General features: G+C 38.6%; 1 protein-coding gene across 5 annotated transcripts in view; it reads left to right on the top strand.

Moving 5' to 3' along the window:
* NEBL (nebulette) overlaps positions 1-25,597 on the top strand; it is a 377,133-nt gene extending 351,536 nt beyond the window's left edge. Inside the window, exons 7-8 of one of the 5 annotated variants that reach the window (XM_079770710.1) lie at positions 15,500-15,606; positions 18,006-25,535. In XM_079770710.1, coding sequence (XP_079626836.1) covers positions 15,500-15,606; positions 18,006-18,182 — 284 coding nt within the window. In that variant the 3' untranslated portion in view covers positions 18,183-25,535. Of the gene's footprint in view, positions 1-15,499; positions 15,607-18,005 lie in introns of all 5 variants that reach the window. The other 4 variants (XM_079770706.1, XM_079770707.1, XM_079770708.1 and 1 more) reach the window with 4 other exon arrangements.
* Positions 25,598-26,196: the final 599 nt, after the last annotated feature.

The following is a 26,196-nucleotide window of genomic DNA, read 5'->3' on the forward strand; positions in this document are numbered from 1 at the left end:
TGCTGCCATTTCACTAGATATAATATTGAGATTTTTCTGATTCTTCCTGATTCAGTTTTGGAAGATTATATGTTTCTAGAAATTTATAGATGTCCTCCTATTTGTCCAGTCCATTAGCATATAGTTGTTTATAGTATTTTTTACAATCCTTCGATTTTTTCCTTGATTTAATTGTTAACCCATTCATTGTTTAGTAACATGTTATGTAGTCTCCATGTCTTTGTGTATTTTTCAGTATTTTCTTGTAATTGATTTCTAGTTTTATACTATTATGGTCAGAGAAGATGCTTGATATGATGTCAGTCTTCTTAAATTTACTGAGACTTGTTTTGTGTCCTAACGTGGTCTATCCTAGAAAATGTACCATGTGCACTTAAAAATAATCTATACTCTGCTGCTTTGGGGTGAAATGCTCTGAAGATATCAATTAAATTAATCTGATCTAGTGCATTATTTAAAGCTTGCTTCACCCTATTTTTTTCACATTCTGTTCAGTTGTCGCTTTATCAGAGAGACCCTCTCTACCAGAGATAAAATAGCACCCCTTCTTGCGCTGTCTGTCCCTTTACCTTACTTTTTTTTTCCCCATTAGCCCTTGACACCACCTTTCTCTTTCTTACTCGAATGAAGCCCTACAGGAGCAGGGATGTTAGCTGATTTATTTCCAGTTCTTTGAATAAGCATTCAGCAAATATTTGGTGAATGAATGAAATGGCCAAATTAAATTACTTTCTGCTTATTCTTTTCTTAAAATATTTTTATTGATTTCAGAGAGGAAGGGAGAAGGAGAGAGATAAAAACATCAATGAGAGAGAATCATGGATCGGCTGCCTCCTGCACACCCAGCAGTGGGGATGGAGCTTGCAACCTGGGCATGTGCCCTGACTGGGAATTGAAATGCCACCTCCTGGTTCATAGGTCGATGCTCAACCACTGAGTCACACCAGCTGGCTGTTCATTCTTTTTTTGAATTGAGATGTAATTGACATATAACATTGTATTTTAAGTAAACAATAAATTAATAGTTTAAATATTAAAATTACATATATAAACCTAACTATGACTTTTTAAAAATAAAATTCTATCATGTAAAGCTTTCAAGAAAAATTCTTTCATTTTTGTTTTGATGATGTTTTGATCTGTTTAAATAACCTTAAAGCATAGCTGGAAAAAACTTAAAGTGAAAACATTCCCAGGGTATTTTTTTTTCTGGTGGGGAAGGGAAAGAGTCATATCCATGACTTCAGTTGCTTTGAAATGTAGGGTCCCCTTTGAAATGTGCCCTATGCTGGGCGCTGGTGAGGAAGCGCTGATTGACTCTGTCGAAGTGCGAAGCGGCTATGGTCATGACAGCTGCTTGATGCAAACCTTTAGTGCCTAGAGTAGTAACAGTCCATCATATGCATTTGTTTAAATACTATTCTAGAAATTGAAAAGAAATTTAGAGAAGTACATGGTAGTGGTAAGATGAAAAAGGAAATGTTGTTAGTGTTAAGAAATGCCATTTTTTTTCATCCAGATTATCTTAGTTTCTTTAATTTTGATGAGGATTTTTAATGATAAAACATGTTGTGTCCCTGTTGTTGGGGTGGCATGCGGCGGTGCTGAACTGCAGTGGCCACAGGAGGATGAGACATTGGGCTTCACCTCGCTCTCACTACATGGTCTGTGCTCACGGGAGGGCATTTATAACCTTCTTAGGCTCAGATTCCACATCTGTACCAAGAAGGGTATAGAGCAAGAAGCTTTCTGAGATATTTCACATTTCCTAGTCTGAGTGCCATAAGTTTAAATGAACTTTTATTTTCTTTCTGTAACTTCTGTGCATGAGAACGTGCTTATGTCCTGAAGCTGGTCTGTTTTACTTTGTGGATTAAGTGGTCCGGCAATTGTGGGAGTCATGGTTTTAGGCTCCTTCTTCCGAGTTAGAGAAAATCCTGATTGTTAGCACAAAGGGTTAGATAATCAGCTCATTTTCTTGAGGCAAAAGTCCGATGTTTTTATCACTCCCATTTGGTGTTCATGAGCGTTAACATAGAAGCCTTCTCCCTTATGTTTTTAACATTGTTTTAGTTATGTGTTTCTCATGATACTTCCCCAAACTGCTTTGATTGCTGAGTATTTTCATTTTCTCTTGTGATTATTTTGGGCTTTCTTTACGTTTCAGTCTACTTTCCAAGATATTAAGTTACCAAAGGGTTTTCATTTTGCATCTCTACTGTTACTTTGATGCAATAAAGGGGACTTCTATTTAAACTTCATCGAATTTTGACTTGATTCTTGAATAGTATCATTGGAAATCATCTTTATTGCCTTCTGACATTCAATTAGGTTAGCTTACGTACTTTCATTTGACACAGTTTCTTAAGAGGCAATAATCCTGATGGTTTCTGCTTCTCTCACTGCAAGGCTTTTTTGATCTTCATGTTTGTCTTTGGTTCATTTGCCTGCAACATGTATTTGCCTTCTGGTATCACTTCGTATTTCCTCAGTTTTCCTTAATTTACAGTGCTCTGTATTGCTAGTGTTTTTATGTTTGCAATCTCATCCCTTGTTTACTCTTTTCAGTTTGAAATGGTATTCAGTTTTGCTTCAGGTATTTTATGTGTTTCTGTCACCGGAATGTAACGTTGTAATCTGTGTTCATTACAAAGCCTGAGTCTGCTAATGACCTCTCATACCAAGAAAGCAGTAAATCATTCCTACATTAACACTTCTGTTTTCATACAATACTCCTCATCTTAGTATTTTGTGTATTTTAGTTATGACATTTGTCCTCAATCGAGTAGAAGTGTACTTCAGAATTCTGAAAGTCATACCTTTTTCATGGCCTTTATCTCGGTGTATTCCAGTTTGTTAGATCCTGACCTCTGTGGAGACAGAATGCATGTGTCAGATAGCTTCCCTCCCAGTGCCTAGCACAGGACCAGGAGGGCTCAATGAGTAAATGAAAGGAGACAGAATGCAAAAACAAATCATCACTTTCCTAGACTCAGCAAAGACCTCTAGGATGTGCCTTGAGTTTCTAAGGACAATAGCCGTCATGAAAAGTTAAATGTGCCATTGAGTTGAGAACAGAAATGTTAAATTCAGGCACGTTAATAAGCTATTAATATATTTTGAAAGTGATGTTTGCACAACCAGCAGTGTTTCGGAATCTCTTTTAACATGAATAGAATTCATAAAGTCGCAATCTTTTGCCCAGTATTCTGATTGAATTTGAAGTGCTTAGAGAAACTCGTGTTCCTAGTATCAATAGACTTGGAATGAAAGAAACGTGATAAGTTTCCTTTTCTGAGTGTGAAGTTGGGGAAAGAATTAAATACTAATGAATAGCACCTGTTCCAAGATGCCCATGTGTCTTTCATTGATTTGCAAAAATTAAATCAAAGTGTTCCTTCCATATGCGTATGAAGGAGAAACATCTGACACTTAAAGTAGCAAACAATAAAACATTAAGAATATATTTCCTGTGAAGCTGAGTTGATTGGGAAAAGGGGAGGTTTGATCACTAGGAAAGAGATAAATGTGGCTATGGCTTATGCACCAAGTGAGAAAACTTTGCAAGAGTTTTGTAAATTGTAAAGTGGCATACATGTGAAGGAGATAATGGGAACTCTTGTTTTTTTATATTGTTGAACAATCACAGTAAAATTGAAAGTAGTAGTTTTTATTTTTTATGGCTCAAAACTGATGTCCACGTTGGATAGTACACATGCATATTTATGTGTTTGCCTTATATATAAAACAGGATTGCCATAACAATTTTTTTTCTGTAGACATGAATTTACCCGCTTTCCCCAACTTCCTGTTTCATCCAGGTGCCCACATCCTTCTGCCCCAAGCCCCAGGCTAGTAGATCATGGGAATTGGATCCTGACTCTAACAGGAAGTACTTAACATTTTCATGGACGGACACTGCTGGCTGATGTACTGAGTTTCTGCATTTTGTTTGTTCACTATCTCCTGTTGCCCAGGCTTGTTGTCATGATGCTTCTCTTGTGGCCAGATCCCCTGCTCCTGATTGCCCAATCTTTCCCTTAAGATATTGCTGATCTGCCCATGCCACGCTTTTTCAGACATCCTTTCTGGTTCTTGATCTTTATTTTCACCATATTCCTGATCCATGTGTACTGAAATGGTTGTTTACAAGTCTGTCTCTTAAGATCTAGGATCTTACCTATGTCCTGTCTAAATGTCCTTGTAATAGTGTGCCTTTGATCACAATGACCTACCTCTACTTGATTGTGACTCTTCAGCCACTTACCCAGCCACTTACCTTGAACTTGGTGCTTGGGTTCTGTGAGACCCAGATAGTTCTTTACATTCATTTCCTTACATTTCTCTATTTTCAAATCATGTCAGGGACACACTGAGTCAATTTCATATATGTGTATTGGTTGAAAAAATTTATCTTCTTGTTCAGAAATGTAACCAAAACTTAGATATATCTATATGTGATATTTATGTGGCTTGTCACTAAGGGTGTCTAATGTAAAACTATATTTTGGAACTCCTTGTGGATTGATGATATTCCCGAAGAGTTGAATTGATTAGCACAGGAGAAAAAAGCACAAATGCATAGTCCAGTTTTAAGTCTTTAAAAATATATTATATATATTTATTCAATAAGTATTTACAGAATACCCTCTGCAATGGCGTTATGAGCATTTCTCTTGTACTTGAATGAAGAATTTTCCTGTGTATGATTGATTCATACAATATGTACAGTTTTATTCACCAAGGAAAATAGGGATCTTCTTTGAGCTGACTTTTTAGTCATGGCATAATTTGTTTCCAAAAGTTAGACTTGATGATATGGTTTACCTAAACGTAAACAGTGTTCTGTCCACCTGCTATTCTTAATTCTTTATTGCTTTCATCTTCTCAAACTACTGCCCCACATTATATAGTGCTTGTCCGGAAACTACAAATGTACAGTATCTATACTGTACATTTCTTTATTTTCTTTCTTTTTTTTTGGGGGGGGGGGCGGTAATGTGTCTGTGTGTGTGTGTGTGTGTGTGTGTGTGTGTGTGTGTGTGTTGTGTAGTCACAGATATATACCCTATGGATTTTTGTGCCATGAAAATATTATTAAAGACTGTGTAATTTGGGGCAGAAATTATTTCTTTTTCCCTTAATGACAATCCCACTTATATTTGTGGTTTGGTTTATAATGACAGGTCAGAGAGTTTATCTTTGGCTTAAGTAGCTAAAAATTATAAACAAATCAGAGAAAAAAATACACAAGTTGAAATTCAAATCTAGATGTAGGTATAAATTGGCTATATTATTCTGAGGCAAAATAACAGATATTCTTAAATCTCTAGATCTATTCAAATCAGAGAAAATTCACAAACCAGTTAGCTTTGAAATCAGAATATACTGCTTTTCTGGACAATAATTTAAAATATAACAAATTTTGTTTTGTGTTTTTTCAATAATTAGGAACTTCAGAATCCCAAAACAGTATTTTAGAAGTTTTTACTTGGGACAACTAAGCCAAATATATAAATGAAAGTTGTCTCATTTGGCTTAGATGTCTCAAGCTCCCTTAGTTGTCCCCTTAGTTGTCTTAGTTGTTTTGGGATTCTGGAGTTCCTAATTATTGAAAAAACACAAAACAAAATTTGTTATATTTTATATTATTGTCCAGAAAAGCAGTATATATGTATATATACACATATATTTATGTGCATATATTTATGTATTTATATATATGCATGCATAGTTATAAAGAGTACATAATCTGTATATTTTGCAGTCAATGGGTAATTAGAAATCTTTAAGTATTCAACTTATGTTTGATTAAAGCAACATTATAAACATGACTGCTTAAGTTTAGGGGAAAATGTTTAAATAATCTCTTGGATTTAATTGTATTGCAAAATTCTTAGCATGTCTGTGGGAAAAGAGCTTGTCACTGTTCTGATGCTGACTTGGGGTGTAACATTTTCAGCTGTGTTCTACAAAATGATTTTGAAAATTGTTAAGAGACATCATCACGGGTGTCTTTGTTGCTCAGTGAGAAAGTGGTAGGAGTCATATTTAGGAGCCAGAATTCAACACAGACTTGAAATTATTCAGGCAGTCTAAGGTGACTGAATGACAATTGTTCTGGGTAAAATAGGATAGCATTGGCAATGGGAAAAAGAAACAAAGATTGAACACACACATCAGAGACTTATCAGATGCTAAAATGACACTGAAAATAAATCTAAAAGCCATTGCTCCAGAAGTGATTCTACTCTTTGGGATTTGAGCTTGCTTTTCCAAAAACAAATGAATTATATTTGAGCTTGCTTTTCCAAAAATAAATGAATTATTCTCACTGTAATTTCTCCCAGAGGTGGTCTGGCACACCTCTGGCACAGACAAACTTCTCATGGGGTTGACAGTCCAAAGTTTACCACAAAAAAAGGCCAGTGACAAACAGAGAAGCCTCTGAGGGCACAGCCAGCCTGAGCGTGCCTCTCCCGAAGCTGTGCTTGTCCTCTCCCGCCCTCTCAGTCCCGTCTGCCCCGCCAGCAGGAATGAATGGTTGACTGCCAGCACTTCCAGCATCGGCATGAGCCCTCACTGCTCCTGGAGGCTTCCTGCTTTCCAGACCATAGGGCTCTTCCATGTTCCTGAATCTCACAGTGGTTACTTGGAGGTTAGCTTCATGCTGTCTTGTCACTACTTCCATGGTTATTTTGGTGTGGTATAGTCAAGAGTCTGGGTTCTGCAGTCAGATTTTTGGCTTCTGAATCCTGGCGCCTATTTAGCTCTGGTATTTTTGACAAAGTTACGGAATATTGCTAACCTTCAGTCTCCATCTATAAAATCTGCAGATTTACCATCTATAAAACGGTGACAGTTACACCAGTTTATGCATGTGACACGTTAAGCAAAGGGCCTGATACACTGTAAGTAGGGAGACCGACTATCCCAGTTTGCCCAAAACTAAAGGAGTTCCCGGGAAGCAGAACTTTCAGTTCTGAGACTGGGAAAGTCCGGAGCAAACTGGGTTGGTCGCCCTAGTTGTAAGCATGTTGTTTACATTATTTAAATTTTAGTGTATTCATATCTTGTATTCCTTGGGAAGCAGAATCCTGTGTTTGCTCTTTCCCCCACTAAGTCTCACAGGGCACAGACCTACGTACTTAAATATTTTCCTGTGTAATGGATTTTCTTAAAAGAGGTTTGCAGTACTTTATAGTGATAAAACTTACCTAAAATTAGAAAATTAAAACAAATACAGTAGGGGAGTCTAGAAGGAGAAAATTGTTAGGACTATAGCCTTGGTTTGAGAGAATTTTTGAATCTGCAAAGGCAATTTTTAGCTGCAATCTCCTTTCCTTGCAGATGGCAACCGGGTTCTGCTCTGGTCAGCCCCCACATAATGTGGCTGGCTTCCCTAAGTCTGTTAATGGTTGTGCCCCTCGTGGTGCTTGCTTTACTTGGAGTGTTCCATGTTAGCCTCCAAATTATTCTCCAGGGAGCTTTCTATTGATTCAGATATCTTCTCATAATTCCAAGTTGCTTCTTGAGTCCCAGATTTAAACATTTGCCTCCAAAAATATTAGAAACAAATCATGGGACAGAGTATGTGTTAGCCTCTTCCAGCTGCTATAACAGAGTACTATAGACTGTGTGCGTTTAAACAACTGAAATCTATTCCTCATCATTCTGGAGGCTGGAAGTCTGAGATCCGGGTACCAGCATGGTCGGGTCTGATGAGGCCCCTCTTCCAGATGCCTGACTATTGTCTTCTCCTTGTGTCCTCACAAGATGGCCTATTCTCATAATGGCACTAATCTCATTCATGAGGGTTCCACCCTCACGACCCAATCACCTCCCAAAGGCCCCATCTCCAAATACCATTACATTGGGTGTTAGGTTTCAACATATGAATTTGGGGTGAAGGAATGACACAAATATTCCATCCCATTTCAGGGAAAGAGAGGGAATTTGGGAATAGCATAAACAGGGCCACACATGCTCCTAAATTTGTGTCAGGTAGGAGAGAAGGAAGCCGACAGTAGTTCAGTGGTTTATCACCATGGCTGACCATTTGAATCACTTGGAAGATTTAAAAAATAAAACATCAGTATCCAGTCCCTCCAGTCCCACTCCAGAGATTCTGATTTACTGGGTCTGGGGATGTGGACGGAATATGGTTTTAAAAGATCCAAGGTGAATTTAATATGCCGCCAGGGTGGAAACCACTGCAAGTAACTGATTCCTCCTCAGTCTCTTTTCTTCCACAGTTCATAGCTCCTGCCTGAGCTCAGAATTGAACATATGAAATAGTAGTGATTGCTTTTTTATTTTTACATATGATTTTCAACATTGGAGCATATATGACAGTGATGGTTATGCATGTCTTTAAAACTTGTTGTTTTAACTCAGTTGTAGATAATTTCCTTTTTATGTTAATGGCTTATTAAGTAGCAAGCCTGCTTCTTAGGCAGCTGTCTATTCACAGCTTATCATTAAAAACAAACAATTCCAAACCTAGAGGCAACCTGGCTTGTTTCTGTTTTCTGCAGGGAGGGAAAAGAATTTTCTAAATTCTTTTAGAAATTTCTAAATTCACCGGCATAAATGTTGTGGCTTTAGTACTCACCTCTGGTTTGTGAAGAGCACCGGCTGCTGTGAGGACTGGGGCTCTGGCACGGAACTCTGCATGGCATGTGTGAATGGGTCCACATCATGGGCCCATTTTATGACCAACTAGAGGCTCGGTGCACTGCTGGCTCCTAACCACCACTGCCTGCCTGCCTGATCACCCTAACTGCTCCCCTGCTGGCCTGATCGCCCCTAACTGCCTCTGCCTCGCCCACACCCAGGACCCAGGATTCCCTCCTCTTGCTGGTTGCAGGCACCTGGGACCCAGGCTTCCCTCCCTCTGGCTGGCCGCAGGCACCCAGGACCCAGGCTGGCTTCGCCCGGGCTGGCCGCAGCTGCAGCCGCAGGGAACCGTGGGCGGGCGGCTTCGCCTGGGCTGCAGCCACAGGCACCCGGGACCACAGGGTGGGTGGCTTGTTCCTTTTCTGGGCTGCAGCCTGGCTGGTCCCCATTCCTCTCTCACGAGCTCATTTGTGCCTGGCTGGTCCCCATTCCTCTCTCCCCAGTGTTGAGTGTCTGAGCCATTATGGCGTGACGTGAAGGTGTGACAACCATTTGCATATTAGCTCTTTATTATATAGGACTAGAGGCCCGGTGCATGAAATTCATGCACAGGGGTGTGTGTCTCAGCCCAGCCTGCACTCTCTCCAATGTGGGACCCCTCGGGGTATATCCTACTGCCCAATACAGGTATCGGGCCTAAACCAGTAGTCGGACATTTCTCTCACAATCCGGGACAGCTCCTAACCGCTCACCTGCCTGCCAGCCTGATCGCCCCCTAACCGCTCCCCTGCCGGCCTCATTGATGCCTAACTGCTCCCCTGCTGGCCTGATCACCCACAACTGCCCTCCCCTGCCGGCCTGATTGCTAACAATTGCCCTCCCCTGTCGCAACCCGCCTCCTTCGCCCGAGGTGGTGGAGATGCTGGGACCAGCCTCCTCTGTGCCGTGCAGAGCCATGGAACCCCCAGGCCTCACCGCGTGGGGCGGCCACTGAGCCCCGCCTCTGCTGTGCACGTGGCCATCTTGTGACGGCCATCTTGTGACGACATGAGGGCATGACGCCACCTAGGCTATTAATTTTTATACTTTATCTTTTATTTTGTTTTCTTTCAGTTTAGCAGTCCCTCCAGTCCCACTGAGGACTGGAGGGACTGTAGAATCCCCCTGTAATAGTCTACAATAGACTATTACAATCCCCCTGTAATAGTCTACATAGAAATTCTTTGTCCCCAAAAAACCCTTTATCTTTGATAAAACTGTGGTCAAGTGTTAGAAAATATGACAGTACTTTAAAAAAAATTATTTTATTTTATTGTTTAAGGTATTACAAATAGTAGTACATATATCTCTCTCTTTTTTTTTCCCCCACTGACCTCCCCCCGGGCCTTCCCTACCTCCCGGCACTTGCCCTTGTCCCTTCGCCCCCAGTGTCTTGCATCTGTTGGTTGTGCTTATATGCATGTATACCAAGTCCTTCGGTTGATCTCTTACCCCACAACCCTCCCCTACCTTCCCACTGTAGTTTGACAGTCTGTTCGATGCTTCTTTGCCTCTATTTTTGTTCAACAGTTTGTAATGCTCTTTATTATCCATAAATGAGTGAGATCATGTGATATTTATCTTTCACTGACTGGCTTATTTCACTTAGCATAATGCTCTCCAGATCCATCCATGCTGTTGCAAATGGTAAGAATTCCTGCTTTTTTACAGCAGCATAGTATTCCATTGTGTAGATGTACCACAGTTTTCTAATCTATGGACGTGGAGAAAAAGGAACCCTTCTTCACTGCTGGTGGGAATGCAGACTGGTGCAGCCACTGTGGAGAACAGTATGGCATTTCCTCAAAAAATTTAAAAATGGAACTGCCATTTGACCCAGTAATACCACTTCTAGGAATATATCCCAAGAAAACAGAAACACCAATCAGAAAGGATATGTGCAGCCCTATGTTCATAGCAGCACAATTTACAATAGCTAAGATTTGGAAACAGCCTAAATGACAGTACTTTTATTGCATCCTGTATTCTTTATTGGAAAACTTCTGGTGATTTTCTCCTTATTTTGGATTTTTCAAGAAGAAAATCCCCCCAATTATTTTCTCTGTTTGTGTTAAGTCTATAGATAGCCATTGTATCTCCTCCCCCACCCATTCCTCACCAACATTCACATGTTGAAATCTAATTCCCAAATGTAATGTTATTGGGAGGAGGGGGCCTTTGGGAGGTGACTAGGCCATGAGTGGAGCCCCCATGAATGGGATTTAGTGCCCTTATAAAAGAGACTTCATAGAACTCCTTTGTCCCCTTCTGCCACCTAAGGACACCGAGATTTGAATCAGGAAGCCAGAGCTCACCAGGTACTGATCCTGCTGACCCCTTAATTTGGGACTTCCGAGTCTGTAGAACTGTGAGACATAAATGTTTATGGTTTAAGCCACCCAGTCTGTGGAATTTTGTTATAGCAGCCCCAATAGGCCAAGACATCAATATAGCACTATTTTTATTTTTTGCATTTGGAGTTTGGCCACCTACTGTTACCCTGTAGTATTGGTGCAGTTTTTAAAACCTCCACCTCATCTTTAATGACTGGAGAGCTTTGCTGTGGTGTCACAGTGCAGAGCTAACTTACTGCCTTCCTGCGTAATCTGTCAGCTTTGTATTTTTATTCTGAAAAGTGGGAATGCACCTATCGAAAAGAGGAGTTCTGATAACTAAAAGTGTACTTCTTTCACCTACTCTTGGCACTTCCCCCAAAGTGGACTTCTTTTTGGGTCCTTTCTCCTTTTATTGTAGATACATTTTTTTGGGGGGGGGTGGTTCATTTACTCTAATCTTTGTATATTTGAATGTGTTTCCTCATTTTTTCATTTTCAGATTTGTGACGCTTTATGAAAACTCTTTCTCTGTTTTCTGACCTTCATGTCTACTTATGTTTTGTTAATCCTCACCCAAAGATATTTTTTCTATTGATTTTTAGAGAGAGTAGAAGGGAGGGGGAGAGACACAGAGAGAGAAACATCGCTATGAAAGAGGCACATCAATCGGTTGCCTCCCGCACATGCCCTGACCGGGGCCAGTGACGAAGCCTGCAACCACGGTATGTGCCCTTGCTGGAATCAGACATGGCACTCTTCAGTTTGCAGGCTGATGCGCTAGCCACTGTGCCAGAACGGCCAGGGCTTCTTATTTCTTTATCTTGGTTTTATCGACCATCGTAAGAATAAACAGTAAATAGGAAATACTAGTTGTGGCTAATTGTGGAAGAGCTTTATTGCACAGTGGAAGTGAGACTTTGGTTTTACACGTACCACAGGACACTCCAAATCGACCCTGGGACCCTTGGAGCTTTTGTCAGCTCCCAGATCTCTGGTCAATAAATCTCACCAATGTGAAATGAAAGTGAGTCACACTTCTGTGTTTTATGTTGCCCTTAGGATAACGAAAGCTAGTGTGTTGTGACTTTTATGTTATTGAAATAAAAACCCCTCAAACTCAAAATTCTTGGGTTGTAAGATGATTGTGTCCTTACCATCATCCATTTGTAACCCATGCCTGTGAGACCTGACCACTAGTGAATAAAGAGGGTGCTGTGTTTTTCTTTTTCACAAGAAGTCCTTGCTTGTTGTGAAGTTAGCCTAACATCTAGCTTTTGCACAACACTTTGAATTTCATATTTTCATGGAAGAAATCTCCCAACTCACATAGACCATCTTTTAACCAAATAAACCCCATTTCCAAAGCCATTGCTTCCAGTGTCCTTTTGCTTGTTTTGTTTTCTAAAAAGCATTTGCGTAACGAAACACAATAAAAAGCAATGTCTGTGCCTCTTTTTATGTATTTTTAGTTGCATTTAATGGGATGGCATTGGTTAGTAAAATTATATAGGTTTCAAGTGTACAACTCTTATAATACATCATCTGTATATTGTATTGTGTGTTCATGACACAAAGTCAAGTTTCTTTCCATCACCATTTATTTCCCTTTTACCCCGTGCCTCTTTTTAAATTGGCATTTGCTTTTAGTGAGTTGATTTATCTGGGCTCTCAGTTATGTTTTTCATAGCCCTAATAGGAGCTTCCTAATAACTCTTTCACTGTACCAGGTAAAAAGTAGATATCAAAGTTCAATTACCCCAAAGGAACTTGCATTAAATAATGCAGCCAGAGAGGGAAATGGAAATAATACACAGAAGCATGAAGAGAAGCCATAAGGACTAGATAGACTGATTATATTTACTCCACAGTTTCTTATTCTACACTTTCACTCCTGCTCTCTCAAAACCAGGCACATTTAGGACAAATACATTACCTTTTTAAAATATGCTTTTATTGATTTCAGAGAAGAAGGGAGAGAGAAAGAAACATCAATGATGAGAGAGAATTATTGATCAACTGCCTCCTGCACGCCCCCTACTGGGGATCAAGCCCACAACCCTGGCATGTGACCTGACAGGAATGGAACTGTGACCTCCTGGTTCATAGGTTAACACTCAACCACTGAGCCGCACTGGCTGGGCACAAATACATTACTTTTATTTTTTGGTATTTTACAATAACAAAAGGTTCTCTTAAGGTCAAACTTGAGCAACTGAGTAGGCATGAATATACTTGATTTTTAAAAGCCAAAATGAGAAAATACTGTTAAACAACATTCTTGAATTGTTAGTGCTGATGGGCTCTAACTGGGAGTAGGTACAAACTATCTAAGCATAAACATATTACCGCATCTGACATAGTATATTTAATGTTGTGTCTTTTAACTGTCTTGTTTTCCCCCCAAAATATTTTGAGATGGTTGTACTTAACTCTGTGCATTAAAATATAAAGGACATAATTAAATAGTGTAACAAAGGATTAAAAGTTTAATTTTTATTTTAAGTAAGTTTACAGGGTTATTTATTTAACCTTACTTAGTATTTACAAGTACGTTAAAATAATAATTAATGAAATGACTTGTGTAATGGATAAAAACCTCTTCAGAAGTGCCAATCTGGAATATGTAGTTGGAATTATTGACTAATATATTTAACTGGAAATGCTCTAAGTATCCCGAGCCATTTCTTTAATTGGGCAAAGGGCAGATGTCCAGGGCCATCACTGATCTAGGAGGGCAGTGGTTTTTGTTGGCCCTGGCATGCCTCGAAAATAGTGGATAGTGATGCCTGTTAACATTTGTGGAGGTTTACTAAATAACAGGCAATGCAGTAAGCCTTGTGCACACATGAACTCACTTAGTAAATATTTGCTGAGAGTCAAGGGAATGAATAAATGGTCAATGCATCCAGCTTCCAACACACAGAAAAGGCTCCTTGACTCAACTAATTAGGTGGCCTAGTTATTTATGGGGATTTTATTATTTTTCTTCATGAGTGAATTTTGACAATATCTTTGACAACCCTTGACATTAAATATTTAAATTAAATTGAGTTGATAATGTTAAAAAGTGCTATTTTCTGAAGTATTTGAAGTTTAATGTTTTAATAACTTGATAATGTACTACAAATCCAAACAAATATCTTGGCAATTTCTGATTGATGCCACCTCTAGACATTAAATCAGGACAATTTTGTAACAACACTGTAATATGAATTAATTCAAGAACTATTTTTAAAAATCCCCATTCAAGCTAATGTCATTATCATCAGGAGAACACATTAATGTTTTGCAATTTTCTGATGATTAAATTTCTTTAAAGTTTGATATTCTCATATGTCATTAGAATCAATGTGCCACTCATAAAACATTAATTATTCATAACACCCAAGAATTACATCTGCTTTATTCTTTTATTATAAAAACTGACCTGAATAATCAACCCACATAATTACTTTACTCAACCTGATTGAACAAAAATGGGAACCTGTTATGGATTTTTACAGCACATGTATTCCATAAGTTTTACTAATGTATCATATAATTAATTCAAAATGTAGTGAAGGGCGTGTTACTAAAATGCCCTCATGTAAAGCCCATATTTCTGCTTACCCATACTGAAAAGTACTTCCAGAGAAACACACAAGCATATGTCTACTGATTTTGTGGGGTTTTATCTAGCTTCTCTGTTGATTTCTCTAGAATTCAGTGTTCTTCAAAGCAGAAACTATGTCTTTTGAATGTCATAATTAGTGGTGAGAACAGCACAAATTAAGTAAATACTATTTTGATAGTATTCTTTTTAATATAGTGGGACAATGTTTATGACATTCTTTAAATGGTTTGGTTTATCATGCTTTTGCAACAGCTTCAGTTGATTGATTTAGTCTTGACTTACAGCAAAATAAAATGGAAAATTCATATATTCTAAGTAAAGGTTTATTTTAATGGTGTAGACTTATTAACTGCTAAACAAGCATATGTTGCTAAACATATGCTGTGCTTATCATCTTTGTAAAGGTAACATTCAGATGTATGTCTTGAAATATGCAGAGCATCCTCTTATGTGTGAAGTATACAGTGAAAACATTTATATTCTGTTATTGGTTTGACAATCCAGTTACATTTCTTTAAATATCTTTTTTATTAAAAAAAACAAATCTAAGAGGATCACATAGCCAAGTGAAAATATAATATTGTTAAGAGGGTACGGGAAATTCCTTTTTTGTATTTGTGTTATTTTACCATAGCAACTGCAATGCAGTTATAGAAATATGTCTAATATAGTTAACTGCATGTTTAACTGATTCCCTATATATGTCCTTAATTACCGAATTTACACTAACCTAGAGATTGCTTATTACATCACTACCCAAATGTCACATTGCACTGAAAAATGGAATTTTGTTTCAGAAGATGCTAGCAGAGCATGAAGTCACTTGAGGGGGTGGGAGGGGGTTTTGAGACTTGCTTTAAGGAACCTATGCGTGTGTGTATTTAATGCGCAGCACCTGTCCTTCCTGGAGCCTACCAGCAAAGCCATTCCCAAGGCTATGGGTACATGCACCAGACCAGCCTGTCATCCATGAGGTCAATGCAGCATTCACCAAATCTAGTAAGTGTGGGTTTGAAGTGTTTCTTTTTGCCCGGTGTTCCCGTTTCATCTCCAAAATATAAATACACATGGAAAAATAATTTTATTTATTTTATATTTTAACACTTATCATTTATTAACATATAGTTGATATACAATATTATATTAGTTTCAGGTGTACAACATAGTGATTTGACATTTACTTACTTTACATTGTGATCACCACACAGTAAGTCTAGTAAGCATCCATCACCATACAAAGTTACTGTGGCATTATTGACTATATGCCCTGTGCTGTATATTATGTCTCCACGACTAACTTGTTTTATAACTAGAAGTCTGTGCCTCTTATTCCCCTTCACCTTTTTCACTCACTCCCCCACCCTCCTTCCCCTATGGCACCATCAACTTTGTTCTCTGTATCTATGAGGCTGTTTTGTTTTATTTGTTCATTTTTTTTGATTTTTTTTTTTAGATTCCACATATAAGCAAAATTATATAGTATTTATCTTTTTCTTACTGACATTTTCATTTAACATAATATCCTCTTAAGCCATTTTTTATTGCCAATGGCAAAATTTCATTCTTTTTTATGGCTGCCTAATATTCCATTGTATATATGCACCACTTCTTTATCTGTTCATCTGCCAATGGGCATGTACATTTTCAAATAAAGGATAAATGATGTGCTGTCATTGGTACAACCCTTTTGAAGGAAGCAAAAGACGTATAGAGATAAACTATTGAGAAGGGAAGGTATGATGTGAAAACATGTAAACAATGAAACACAAAGATTCTACTAGTGCAATACCCTAATTGTTATTTTATTATTGGTGTTAGCCAGTTATGATCTTCATTCACATCTGTAAAACACAAATATTTGGTCATATTAACTAATTAATCTGGACATTAATCAAAATGGCCACTAAAACCTAAATGACAGAGCCAACATGTCTTGGAATCCTCCCATTGGAAACCTTGAAGCATTAATTCATTAATTAAATGTCAAGTTTGGAAGCGCTGTTCATGGTCATTTTGATGTCAAATGTGACATCTCATGCTGAAATTGCTTCTCCAAGCTACTGACACAGTCACGTGGCCCTTTGAGAACTTAGAAACAGGTGCCCCCCACCGACCCCCGCAGTTTGAAATTTATCTTAGTTGCGCTAAAATTCTTTGTGTCTCAGCCAGTTTCCTCAGGGTATGAATTCATTTGATTTTGGGATTATCTGATGTTAATATCAGCTAAACTCTTGGCCTTAAATGAAAACAAGTACAGTAAAACTCAATTTATATTTTGAATATTAATCACTTATCAGATGTATTATTTATAAATATTTTATCTCATTCAGTAAGTTGCCTATTCATTTTGATGCTGGTTTATTTCCTGTGCAGAAGCTTTTTAGTTTGATGTAGTCCCATTTATTTTTTGCTTCTGTTGCCTTTGCTTTTGGTGTCAAATAAAAAAATCATCGCCAAGACCAACTTTTTTTTTTTAGGAGTTTTATGATTTCAGTTCTTACATTCAAATCCTTAATCCATTGTGAGTTAATATTTTGTGTATTGTGTAAAATAGTGGTCCAGTTTTATTCTTTTGCATGTGACTGTCCAGTGTTCCCAACACCTTTTATTGAAGACTGTCCTTTCCCCATTGTGCATTCATGGGTCCTTTGTCATAAATTAATTGACAATATATGCATAGGTTTATTTCTGGGCTCTCTATCCTATTCTATTGATTTATGCCAATACTATACTGTATTGATGACATAGTTTTATAACATAGTTTGAAGTGAAGAAGTAGACATTTTCCTCATTATAATAAAGATTTAGTTATAGTACTATGTACCCTAATATTTAGAACATGTATATGCTAAATTTCTACCACTGTGATGCAAAAGCCAAAAAATGAGTATATTATTGATTCTTTCTTTTATTTGTTTTGTATATTTTTAAGAGGAAAGAAACATTTTAAATACTAGCCTAAGAAAAGTTTATTGCCTCTGCCAGGGGCCAGTTGTGACTTGGCGGTGACATGGATCTGCCTGCCACTAGGGCAGGTTTTATTCTCTGAAGACTGTGGACTAGGGGAGAGTCTATGTCACCTGATGTCTCTGAGGTTAGGCGAACCTGGGGGGAGTTGGGCTGCACTACTTTAAAGCTTACTTTTTGACAGGCTAGCAATTGTATTTAGTGGCTTGCTCTATCCCTGTTCTGGCCCCCAAATGTTAGCTTTCTGCTAGCCTAGTAAACTTGAGATGAGCACAGTTAGAACACTAGGCTCTGGTGTACAACTCTCCGGAAATAAATGTGCTTGGAAACATTCCTGATAGTTGCTTTATGAGTGGGTTGGTTTGTTGGGATTGGCATTTGTGGCCATGACTAGATTGGTATTCATAGTGACCCTGTCTTTCTTTTCTCAGAGGACCTACCGAGCCATGTACGATTACAGTGCCCAGGATGAAGATGAAGTCTCCTTCAGGGACGGCGACTACATTGTCAACGTGCAGCCCATCGATGACGGCTGGATGTACGGCACGGTGCAGAGAACTGGGAAAACCGGGATGCTCCCAGCAAATTACATTGAGTTTGTTAATTAATTATTTCTCCTTGCCCTTTGAGCTTTACTCTAATGTATACTAAACCTAGTCTTTTTAAAAGATAGAAGATACTTCTAAGACAACTTGGCAGTTATTTTACAATAATCTACCCTTACTTTAACAATTAGGCACACAGGTACCAGGAAGAAGGAATGATTTCTGGGCTGAGAACAGCAGCATTTTCAGTAGTTCCTGTAAACAAAATAATTAGGTCTGGAGACCTGGTGCTGCTAATTGTATTACTGGTTTCTTTTGATTGGCTACTGAACCCTTCTGGGAAATGTATTTTTGTAGACTTTAATAGAGATGTTGATTGTCCTGTAAATGTAACACGTATATGAGACTTCTTAGCTGTCACTTTGGAATCACCAGAAGCCAATTCTCTTAATTCAGCAACACAGCCAATAATTTAAAAACTGTGTAGCTTTGGAGTCATTAGGCAATTTCCAATTCCAGTGAAAATCACCTAGTATAATAAAGTAAGCAATGGCAAAATGACAGTTTGGTTAAAATTATATTGAGTGGTGGCCTTAGGGACCTAGAAACTTCTACTGAACAAAGAAATGTTTTTGTTTCCTTGGCCAACTTGGGTCTATTTATTTCTCATTTGTACCAAGACGTAGCCTACTCTCCACTTACATTCTATGGACCCACACGTATGCTTGGCTCCACAGAATGTCAGGACCAAATAACGTCATAGCTGCTCTGCAAAGGGCAGATTTCAGGCCATCTATATGATTTCCCTAATAGCCTTTACCCTGTTGCATGACATGTAGGCTCAAGCTTCTGTAACATAGGCAGCTGCACTGCCCATTACTCCTACTAGATCTACAAGAGTGGCTGATATCTAAAAGCCTTTCCTCTAGTTGTCAGCTCATCAGAAAAACATATTTTGAAAAGTTGCTTGAGATTCTCCTGCTGCATTGCACTCTAGTTTTGAAGGATGTACACTTTAGGAAATAGATGTATACTCTAGTAAATAAGTGACTTAGGTGTTTATTGAACAGCTTTCATTAACTTAATGCCGCTGCTGATTTAAAAGTTAAGCAGACTTAACAGGAGCCAGTGACAAAGTGGGATAGGAAGTGTGCTAGAGAAAACCAGTGAACAGAAAGTGACCGACCAACTCTACAGAGAGAGAGAGAGAGCGAGAGAGAGAGAGAAGAGAGAGAGAGAGAGAGAGAGAGAGAGAGAGAGAGAGAGAGAGAGAGAGGTGTGTGTGTGTGTGTGTGTGTGTCTGGTTTCTTGTTTTGGAAAAGGTATTCAAATTCTGGAATGGAAATGTAGCCACTGAAACCAGCAAAAGAAAGACTTTCCTGTCACTTTCTGCTTTTTCCTTTCTCAATCACATTCAAGGGGTGAGATAGGAATGTCATCAGAGATTTTAGGTACAGGCACAGGTTGTTCACTGAAAATGGAATTGTTGTCAGATTTTTATTTTCAAATGAGTGACCTTGCAGTTTCTTTCTGGATTCACAGCCATGACTGCAGCCTTTGCTGGCGGGTCGTGACTTTCACCTGAGTCCACAGTCAAGATCACCTGAGATTAACATCCGTCAGCAGCTGTGTTTTTCTGATTGTGTCATTTATTGGGACCTGCAACAGGGTAGCATTCATGTAGGATCTGACTCTATAGTTGAGGTGAAACTGAAAAAGCAAAGTCTCAAAAATGCAATAAAATGTATGGGTTGGGGATATCTCCTTAGACCATATAATCAAAGAAATTAACAAAATATATTTTGTTGAAATGTTTATCAGTCCAACGGCAAACGTTAATTTATTAACACCTTTGAAAGCTTAGCAAATACTTTTGAAAATCTGTAGTTTTATTTTATCTAGCTAAAAGAGTAAATAGAATAAAATTTATTGCACACAAGCTCCATCTGCATGACACTGACATAAAATTGAAGAGAAAAAATTCAGGCAAATAACTAGAGACTTTTTTTGAGTGAGCTCTACGGAAAAGGCAGCTTGACTGATTTTCTATCATTGAAATGACCGGTCATGATTAGATTGATTAAACACCATATCAGTTTTGATGTCCTGCACACAAACCTACAAACACAAACTGAACCTGCAATAGTCTTGCAAAAATTTATGTGCATTAAAAGTGAGGGAAATGAGCTTGCTCGGTTTTATTATACCATTAAGTAAATATTTATTTATGTTTCACCCAGACTTCTTTTCATGATTATAAAAAAGGAGTCGTTGTTGATTAAATTTTGCAGACTAAATGTAGGACAGGTACAATTTTTGATAAATAGCACATTTATAGGGAACGCAAAGAAAACTGACTTAAAATGGTAAGTATAATGGGGAGAGTTACCATAAAGTAGCAGCTTGATGTTTCATTGTTTTTCTCATCCCCTGATTTCAAAGTGGGGTTCATTGAATGTAAAAGTCAATACTTACTTGGGGAATAATTCTCCTAAATCACAAGCTTTACATAATGTCTGCGTAGCAAGATGTTTCCGCTTCCAGCCTTTAGGAATTTAAGATCTGCTCAGAATTTAACCAGAGGGAGGTTATTTTACAGTAAAGACCGAGGGAGAACATGATGGCACATGCCTCTGGCACTCTCACTTGATAGTGTTGTCATTGTCACTATAGCTTGTCAGGATAGTAAGCATCTCAGCAGAAATATAGCAAATGTGCGTATAATACCAAAGTGCGATTTTACAGAATCGTTTTCAAAACTGCACTGTTGAATAGCTTTTCCCCTTTCGACACGGCCCCTGCCCAGCTTCAGTTTTGCAAGAGGTAGCATACATAACGCTGGCAGCTAAACAAGGGTCTAAGAAATGAGCCTTTTACAAATCAAGTTACAGAAGACTGTGGGTGCCCAGGCACTGAGAACATGCACCTGCTTTTCTAAGCCCATGCCCTCCAGCCTGGCAAAAGCACAAGGAGCGGTTGGATAGACTTTCCAAGATTTCGAAAACAAAGCTGTATGTGGATCACATCTCTCTGGAGAAAGCAGTTTTTGTAGTGAGTGTTTTTAGGAATCCTTGGTCTCCAAGGAAGCTTTCTCTCTCTCACCTGTGGCAAAGTGACTTCTTGGTGTCTTCTTGTCATCTCACATTGGCAGTGTAGCCCAGATGGAAACATTTATCTGGTCGCCAGATGTCCCTGCATCTTCTCAGGCCTCCCCCCACCTCCAGACACCACCCAGGAATATGCAAGCACAATGTCCAGGAGCACCTTGTGTGAAGTGGGATGAGACCAGCCCACCCCCTCCCTTGCCGCTAGGGTCACTGCTTGAAGATGGTGAAGATGCGGCTTGGCCAGTCCTGCCACAGTCTTTTCCCCTTACCCTCTCTGTGTTGAGCTCTACAACACTTTGGGGTTGGGAAGCCAACTTTTCTAAAACAGTGGAAGTTGAAGAGGTGTATTTTTTTTTTTTTTTAGATTTGTCCAACTCCAGTGAAATGTTTTTAATGAAAAGACAATGTGTGTGATCCTTTACTAACACATCTCTATATAAAGTAGATATAGTTTATACCAAAATTATAATATAGACATATACAGAAATAGGTGCCTTTTTGATTACCCTTGTTTGTCCACTATGGTCTGGGAAAGAAACCCAAGCTTCTGCTTATCCTAGAGTAATATTTTATTACACATGATTGGTATTTTTGTGGTGGGGAAGTAAGACGCTCCTGACAGGTATGAAGGGTGATAGCTGATTATATTTTACTTCTAAAGGTTTAGAAATTTAGAAAATACTGACTCCACCAATTTTTGAATGATTCTTTGTAGATTTATATGTAGTTGAGCTGCACACACATTAATTTTAGGCTTGAGATATAAAATACCTGTATTATGAGGCTGAATTCATTACACAAGATGAAATTCACTTCACAAATTCCTTATATCTTAGCTATTTGCTTCTGATCACGTAAAAGTGGCTGGAGTGTGCTTGTTCTGGGGAACGTGGCATGGCGCTGAGAAAGCTTTAGTTAAGGAGGAAGCTGTGTAAACAACTGATAAATGAAAGTCTCCTTCTCAAGTATTCCTTACCCATTAGGTCCTTTCCAGACCGCTGTCAACTATTGATGATCTAAAAAATCATGACATTGTATAATGTTTCTGTGGTCGTCATTCCAGGATGCGTAGACTCCTGGAGTCCACAAACCTGGAAGGGTCCCCGGGCAAATCTCATCCCCAGTTGTCCATGTTACTTCAGTGTATTCATGGAAATTCCATATGGGTTTTTTTTTGTGTGTGTTAGATATATGGTATTCAGTTTGCATAGTATATACTTCTTTGTAAACCAGTGCTATTAAAAATGCTTCCCTTAAAGGAAAAGAGAAATCTGCATTATAGCCCCATTCTTCAGTGTCCACACAATGAATGGCGGAGCGTTTTAGAAGCAGCAGCAAGTATGTGATCGTTACAGGCATGGCGTGGAACAGTCTGGTCTCTGACTTGTGATGAAAGTGCAAATTGTGCAGTTTGGCTTTTATTTGCTTCAAAATATGTAGAATTGTGGTTGATTAATTTGCAAGATTTTACTAATTTTGAAAGCTTACAGTTTTGAAGGAAACAATTTTTTTTTATGAAGGGGCTCACAGAAGAAACAACCCAATGTTATTAATATAATCTGGCTTTTGTTATGCAAATTGTTAACACCAGCTATTAAAATATATTTTAGTAGAAATGCTTTAATTCATGTTTTTTTCCTCTATACTGTGAATCTTGAAGCCTTGGACTAGAGCAACATCATGCTGCCCAAAGGACTAACCTATGCAAACTAGTTCACATTTTAGTGGATGTCACAGTGATTGTGTAATAAGGCATTCTTTCCCCTGCCTAATGTACAGCGGCATTGAAATAACACATTATACCTAATATCACGTATGTACAGTGTAGTCACTCACAAACCCTTCAAGGCTACCATAATCATTAGTATTATTATTTGTTTAAAAGCAAATCGCTGAAGTATCTATTAGAACTACTGAACGATGTACTAACAAGAATGACAGATGGATGTGTCAGCCATGGCTTCTGTGTGGTCACTGCAGGTGTCCTCTGGAGACAGAACTATGTTCTCAGATGCACTTTCTTCAGGGTATTATTATTCTGTGTCTTCTTTCTGTATTTGTAAAACATTATAACGCTTTAATTTCCTATCTACAACTTGGTTTGCTTAAATAAATGCGGGATATAAAAAATGGTTCCACTTCTTGGTTCTGACCTTGGTTTCTTGGATCATGGGTGATTAAACTTTGGTTTCTTGGAGCATGGGTCATTGATAATACCCTAGGTCTTAGGTTTATCGTGACAAGAACATCAAATCTCATCAAAGGACTATGTTGGCTTCAGTGCACTCACATTGGTGAGTCATTCAAAATGTGTCTTCCTCTCCCAATAGGCTGTTTTAAATGATAGAAATATTATGCTTTTTAATGCTCAGTATCTTTCTGATTTTATATCAAAATATCACAATGGTACTTCATTGTAGTTTACTTCTTTCAAGATTAAATTCCTCATATGTCCTCAACAGTACAATTTTAATTTTCTTGAATTTGTCAGATGAAAGAAACAGTTTGGAGCAAAGAATGAAAAATGCACTAATTAAGTACATGAAACTGGAAGATGCTATGATTTCTTTTGGCTAAGAATCACTCATAACCATAGAACATAATTGCTTTTTTTCTAATTTTCCCATAGTTGAGTTAGTCCCTATTTTTATCCTCATAAAATCTGTTGAGACTAGAACCTTAGCCTTTTTATATTATTTTGTAAAAGTTCATTTTTGATGTTGCATAAGCTTTCCTAATTATGAACTGAAAAACATTGTAGCTGACACATTTAGAACACTTACTGATAGAATAAACACTTATTTTTAATCTTCAACTTTGTGGGTTTTTATATTCCACAAGTATGAAATGAATATTTGTATGATAGTAGTATCAAACATACTGATGACATTTCAAATTACAAAGTAGCTTATTTATTTATTTGAAGAATTTACTATCTTTTTCTATCTCCAAGATTGTTCCCCCCTCCATGATAATAAATTTCTTCTTTGGAACCCAAGCCACAGATAAATAAATAACCTAGCAAGATATTTTTCTAAACTAAAATAATTTAGGTTTAGAACATACCATGCTTATAATTTTATTAACTTAAACATTTGTGAAGATAAGTAATTGAAGACATACATGACCACCAGAAGCCTACCAAAATAACTAAAAAATATTCAGACTTAAAAACTAGATAAAAGGGAAGTTTTGTTCCTTTCTTTATGTAATCTGCTTCTCCTACACAGGGTTGAATAAGAGTTTTGTGACGGCAGAAAACTGGATATGGCCCAAGTGGGAACTTCATCTACTTTTTACAGTTCTGAACAAAATTCTCAGGCCCTTGTCTATTATATTTGTATTTGGAAGCAGCAGAGTTCTGATGAAAAATAGGATGAAAAAATAGATTTAAAAGATAAAACGTCAATATTAGAACAGAGGACCCAGTTACTGATTTTGTGTTTATACCACGGCATTTTGATCTTTGCCACTTTTTACTTTGCTTTTTTTAGTAGCAAACATGAAAGAGGATAGTAGAGTAAAATAGAGAAAGCGAAACCTGAATTTTAGTTATTCCACTTGAAAAAATAAGGCACTTTGCTGCATCTCAAATTTAGTTATTAGGTTGTTCTATCAGTGAACTAGTTTATTGTTCTTGACCCTTGTTTCTTGTTATTTCCTTTTCGCAGAGGTTTGCTATCCAAGACCACGAGGCCCAAATTAACTTATTTTTTTTCTTTGTCACCCCTTAGTGACAGCTGACAGGATCCAGGTAACTGATCTGTAGACTTCCCAGGTGCTTTTGATGGGGCTGCACAAGAACGTTGCCTAACAGGGATGATGGTGACTCAATGTGGTCTGAAGACCTGAGTTCACAAGATAGAGCAAGGTAGCTAACTGGTTGTATTAGTAAAAGCTGAAAGACATAGAAAAAGAAGAAGGAAGTCAGGAGTAAGTATGGTGTGAGTGAGAAGAAAGCATGAGTAAGAGCACGTCATGAGATGGGGAAATATATTTAGAATAGACTGAGTAAAAAGTAAAGTAGATGGTCCAAAGTGGCAGGAACCGCTAAACACAGGAGGAAATGGATTCTTGTTATGGTGGCTCCTGTGTTAGGCAGCCCCGACGCCTGCTGCCCAGGGTGTGCCCACCACTCCATGTCAGATACAAAGCTGTCCTGCTGACACTGTGAGGCCACCTCCTCTTGACAAGGAACACATTTCATGAATGATGGGAAGATCTGTACCCAAACAAAACACTGTCAAATGTGGTTGAAATGTCAATATATTATTACAGTTCAAATGTTCCAAAGCTCTTAAGTTTCCTTTTATGATATACTTGAGGCCCGGTGCACAAAATTTGTGCACTGGGGGGGGGGGGTGTCCCTCAGCCCAGCCTGCACCCTCTACAATCTGGGACCCTCTCGGGGGATGTCCCTGTAGGATTGGGCCTAAACAGCAGTCGGACATCCCTCTCACAATCCAAGACTGCTGGCTCCCAACTGCTCGTCTGCCTGCCTGCCTGATTGCCCCTAACTGCTTCTACCTGCCAGCCTGATCACCCCCTAACCACTCCCCTGCCAGTCTGATCGATGCCTAACTGCTCACCTGCCGACCAGATTGCCCCCAACTGCCCTCCCATGCCAGCCTGGTCGCCCCCAACTGCCCTCCCCTGCTGGTCTGGTCACCCCCAACTGCCCTCCCCTGCTGACCTGGTCACCCCCAACTGCCCTCACTCACCTGCAGGCCTGGTCGCCCCCAACTGCCCTCCCCTGCTGGCCATCTTGTGGTGGCCATCTTGTGACCACATGGGGTGGCCATCTTGTGCAAGGGCATGACGGTCAATTTGCATATTACCTCTTTATTATATAGGATTATACTTTATATATCTTGTTGAAAATCACTTTAGTTAGAAATTGTTTCCCTGAGCCCTATAAAGAGTATGCATAATTAACATCAAATGAATTTAACTTCAACCAGTATGTATGT

Source organism: Cnephaeus nilssonii, assembly GCF_951640355.1.
Source record: "Cnephaeus nilssonii genome assembly, chromosome: 1".
Classification (NCBI taxonomy): domain Eukaryota; kingdom Metazoa; phylum Chordata; class Mammalia; order Chiroptera; family Vespertilionidae; genus Cnephaeus; species Cnephaeus nilssonii.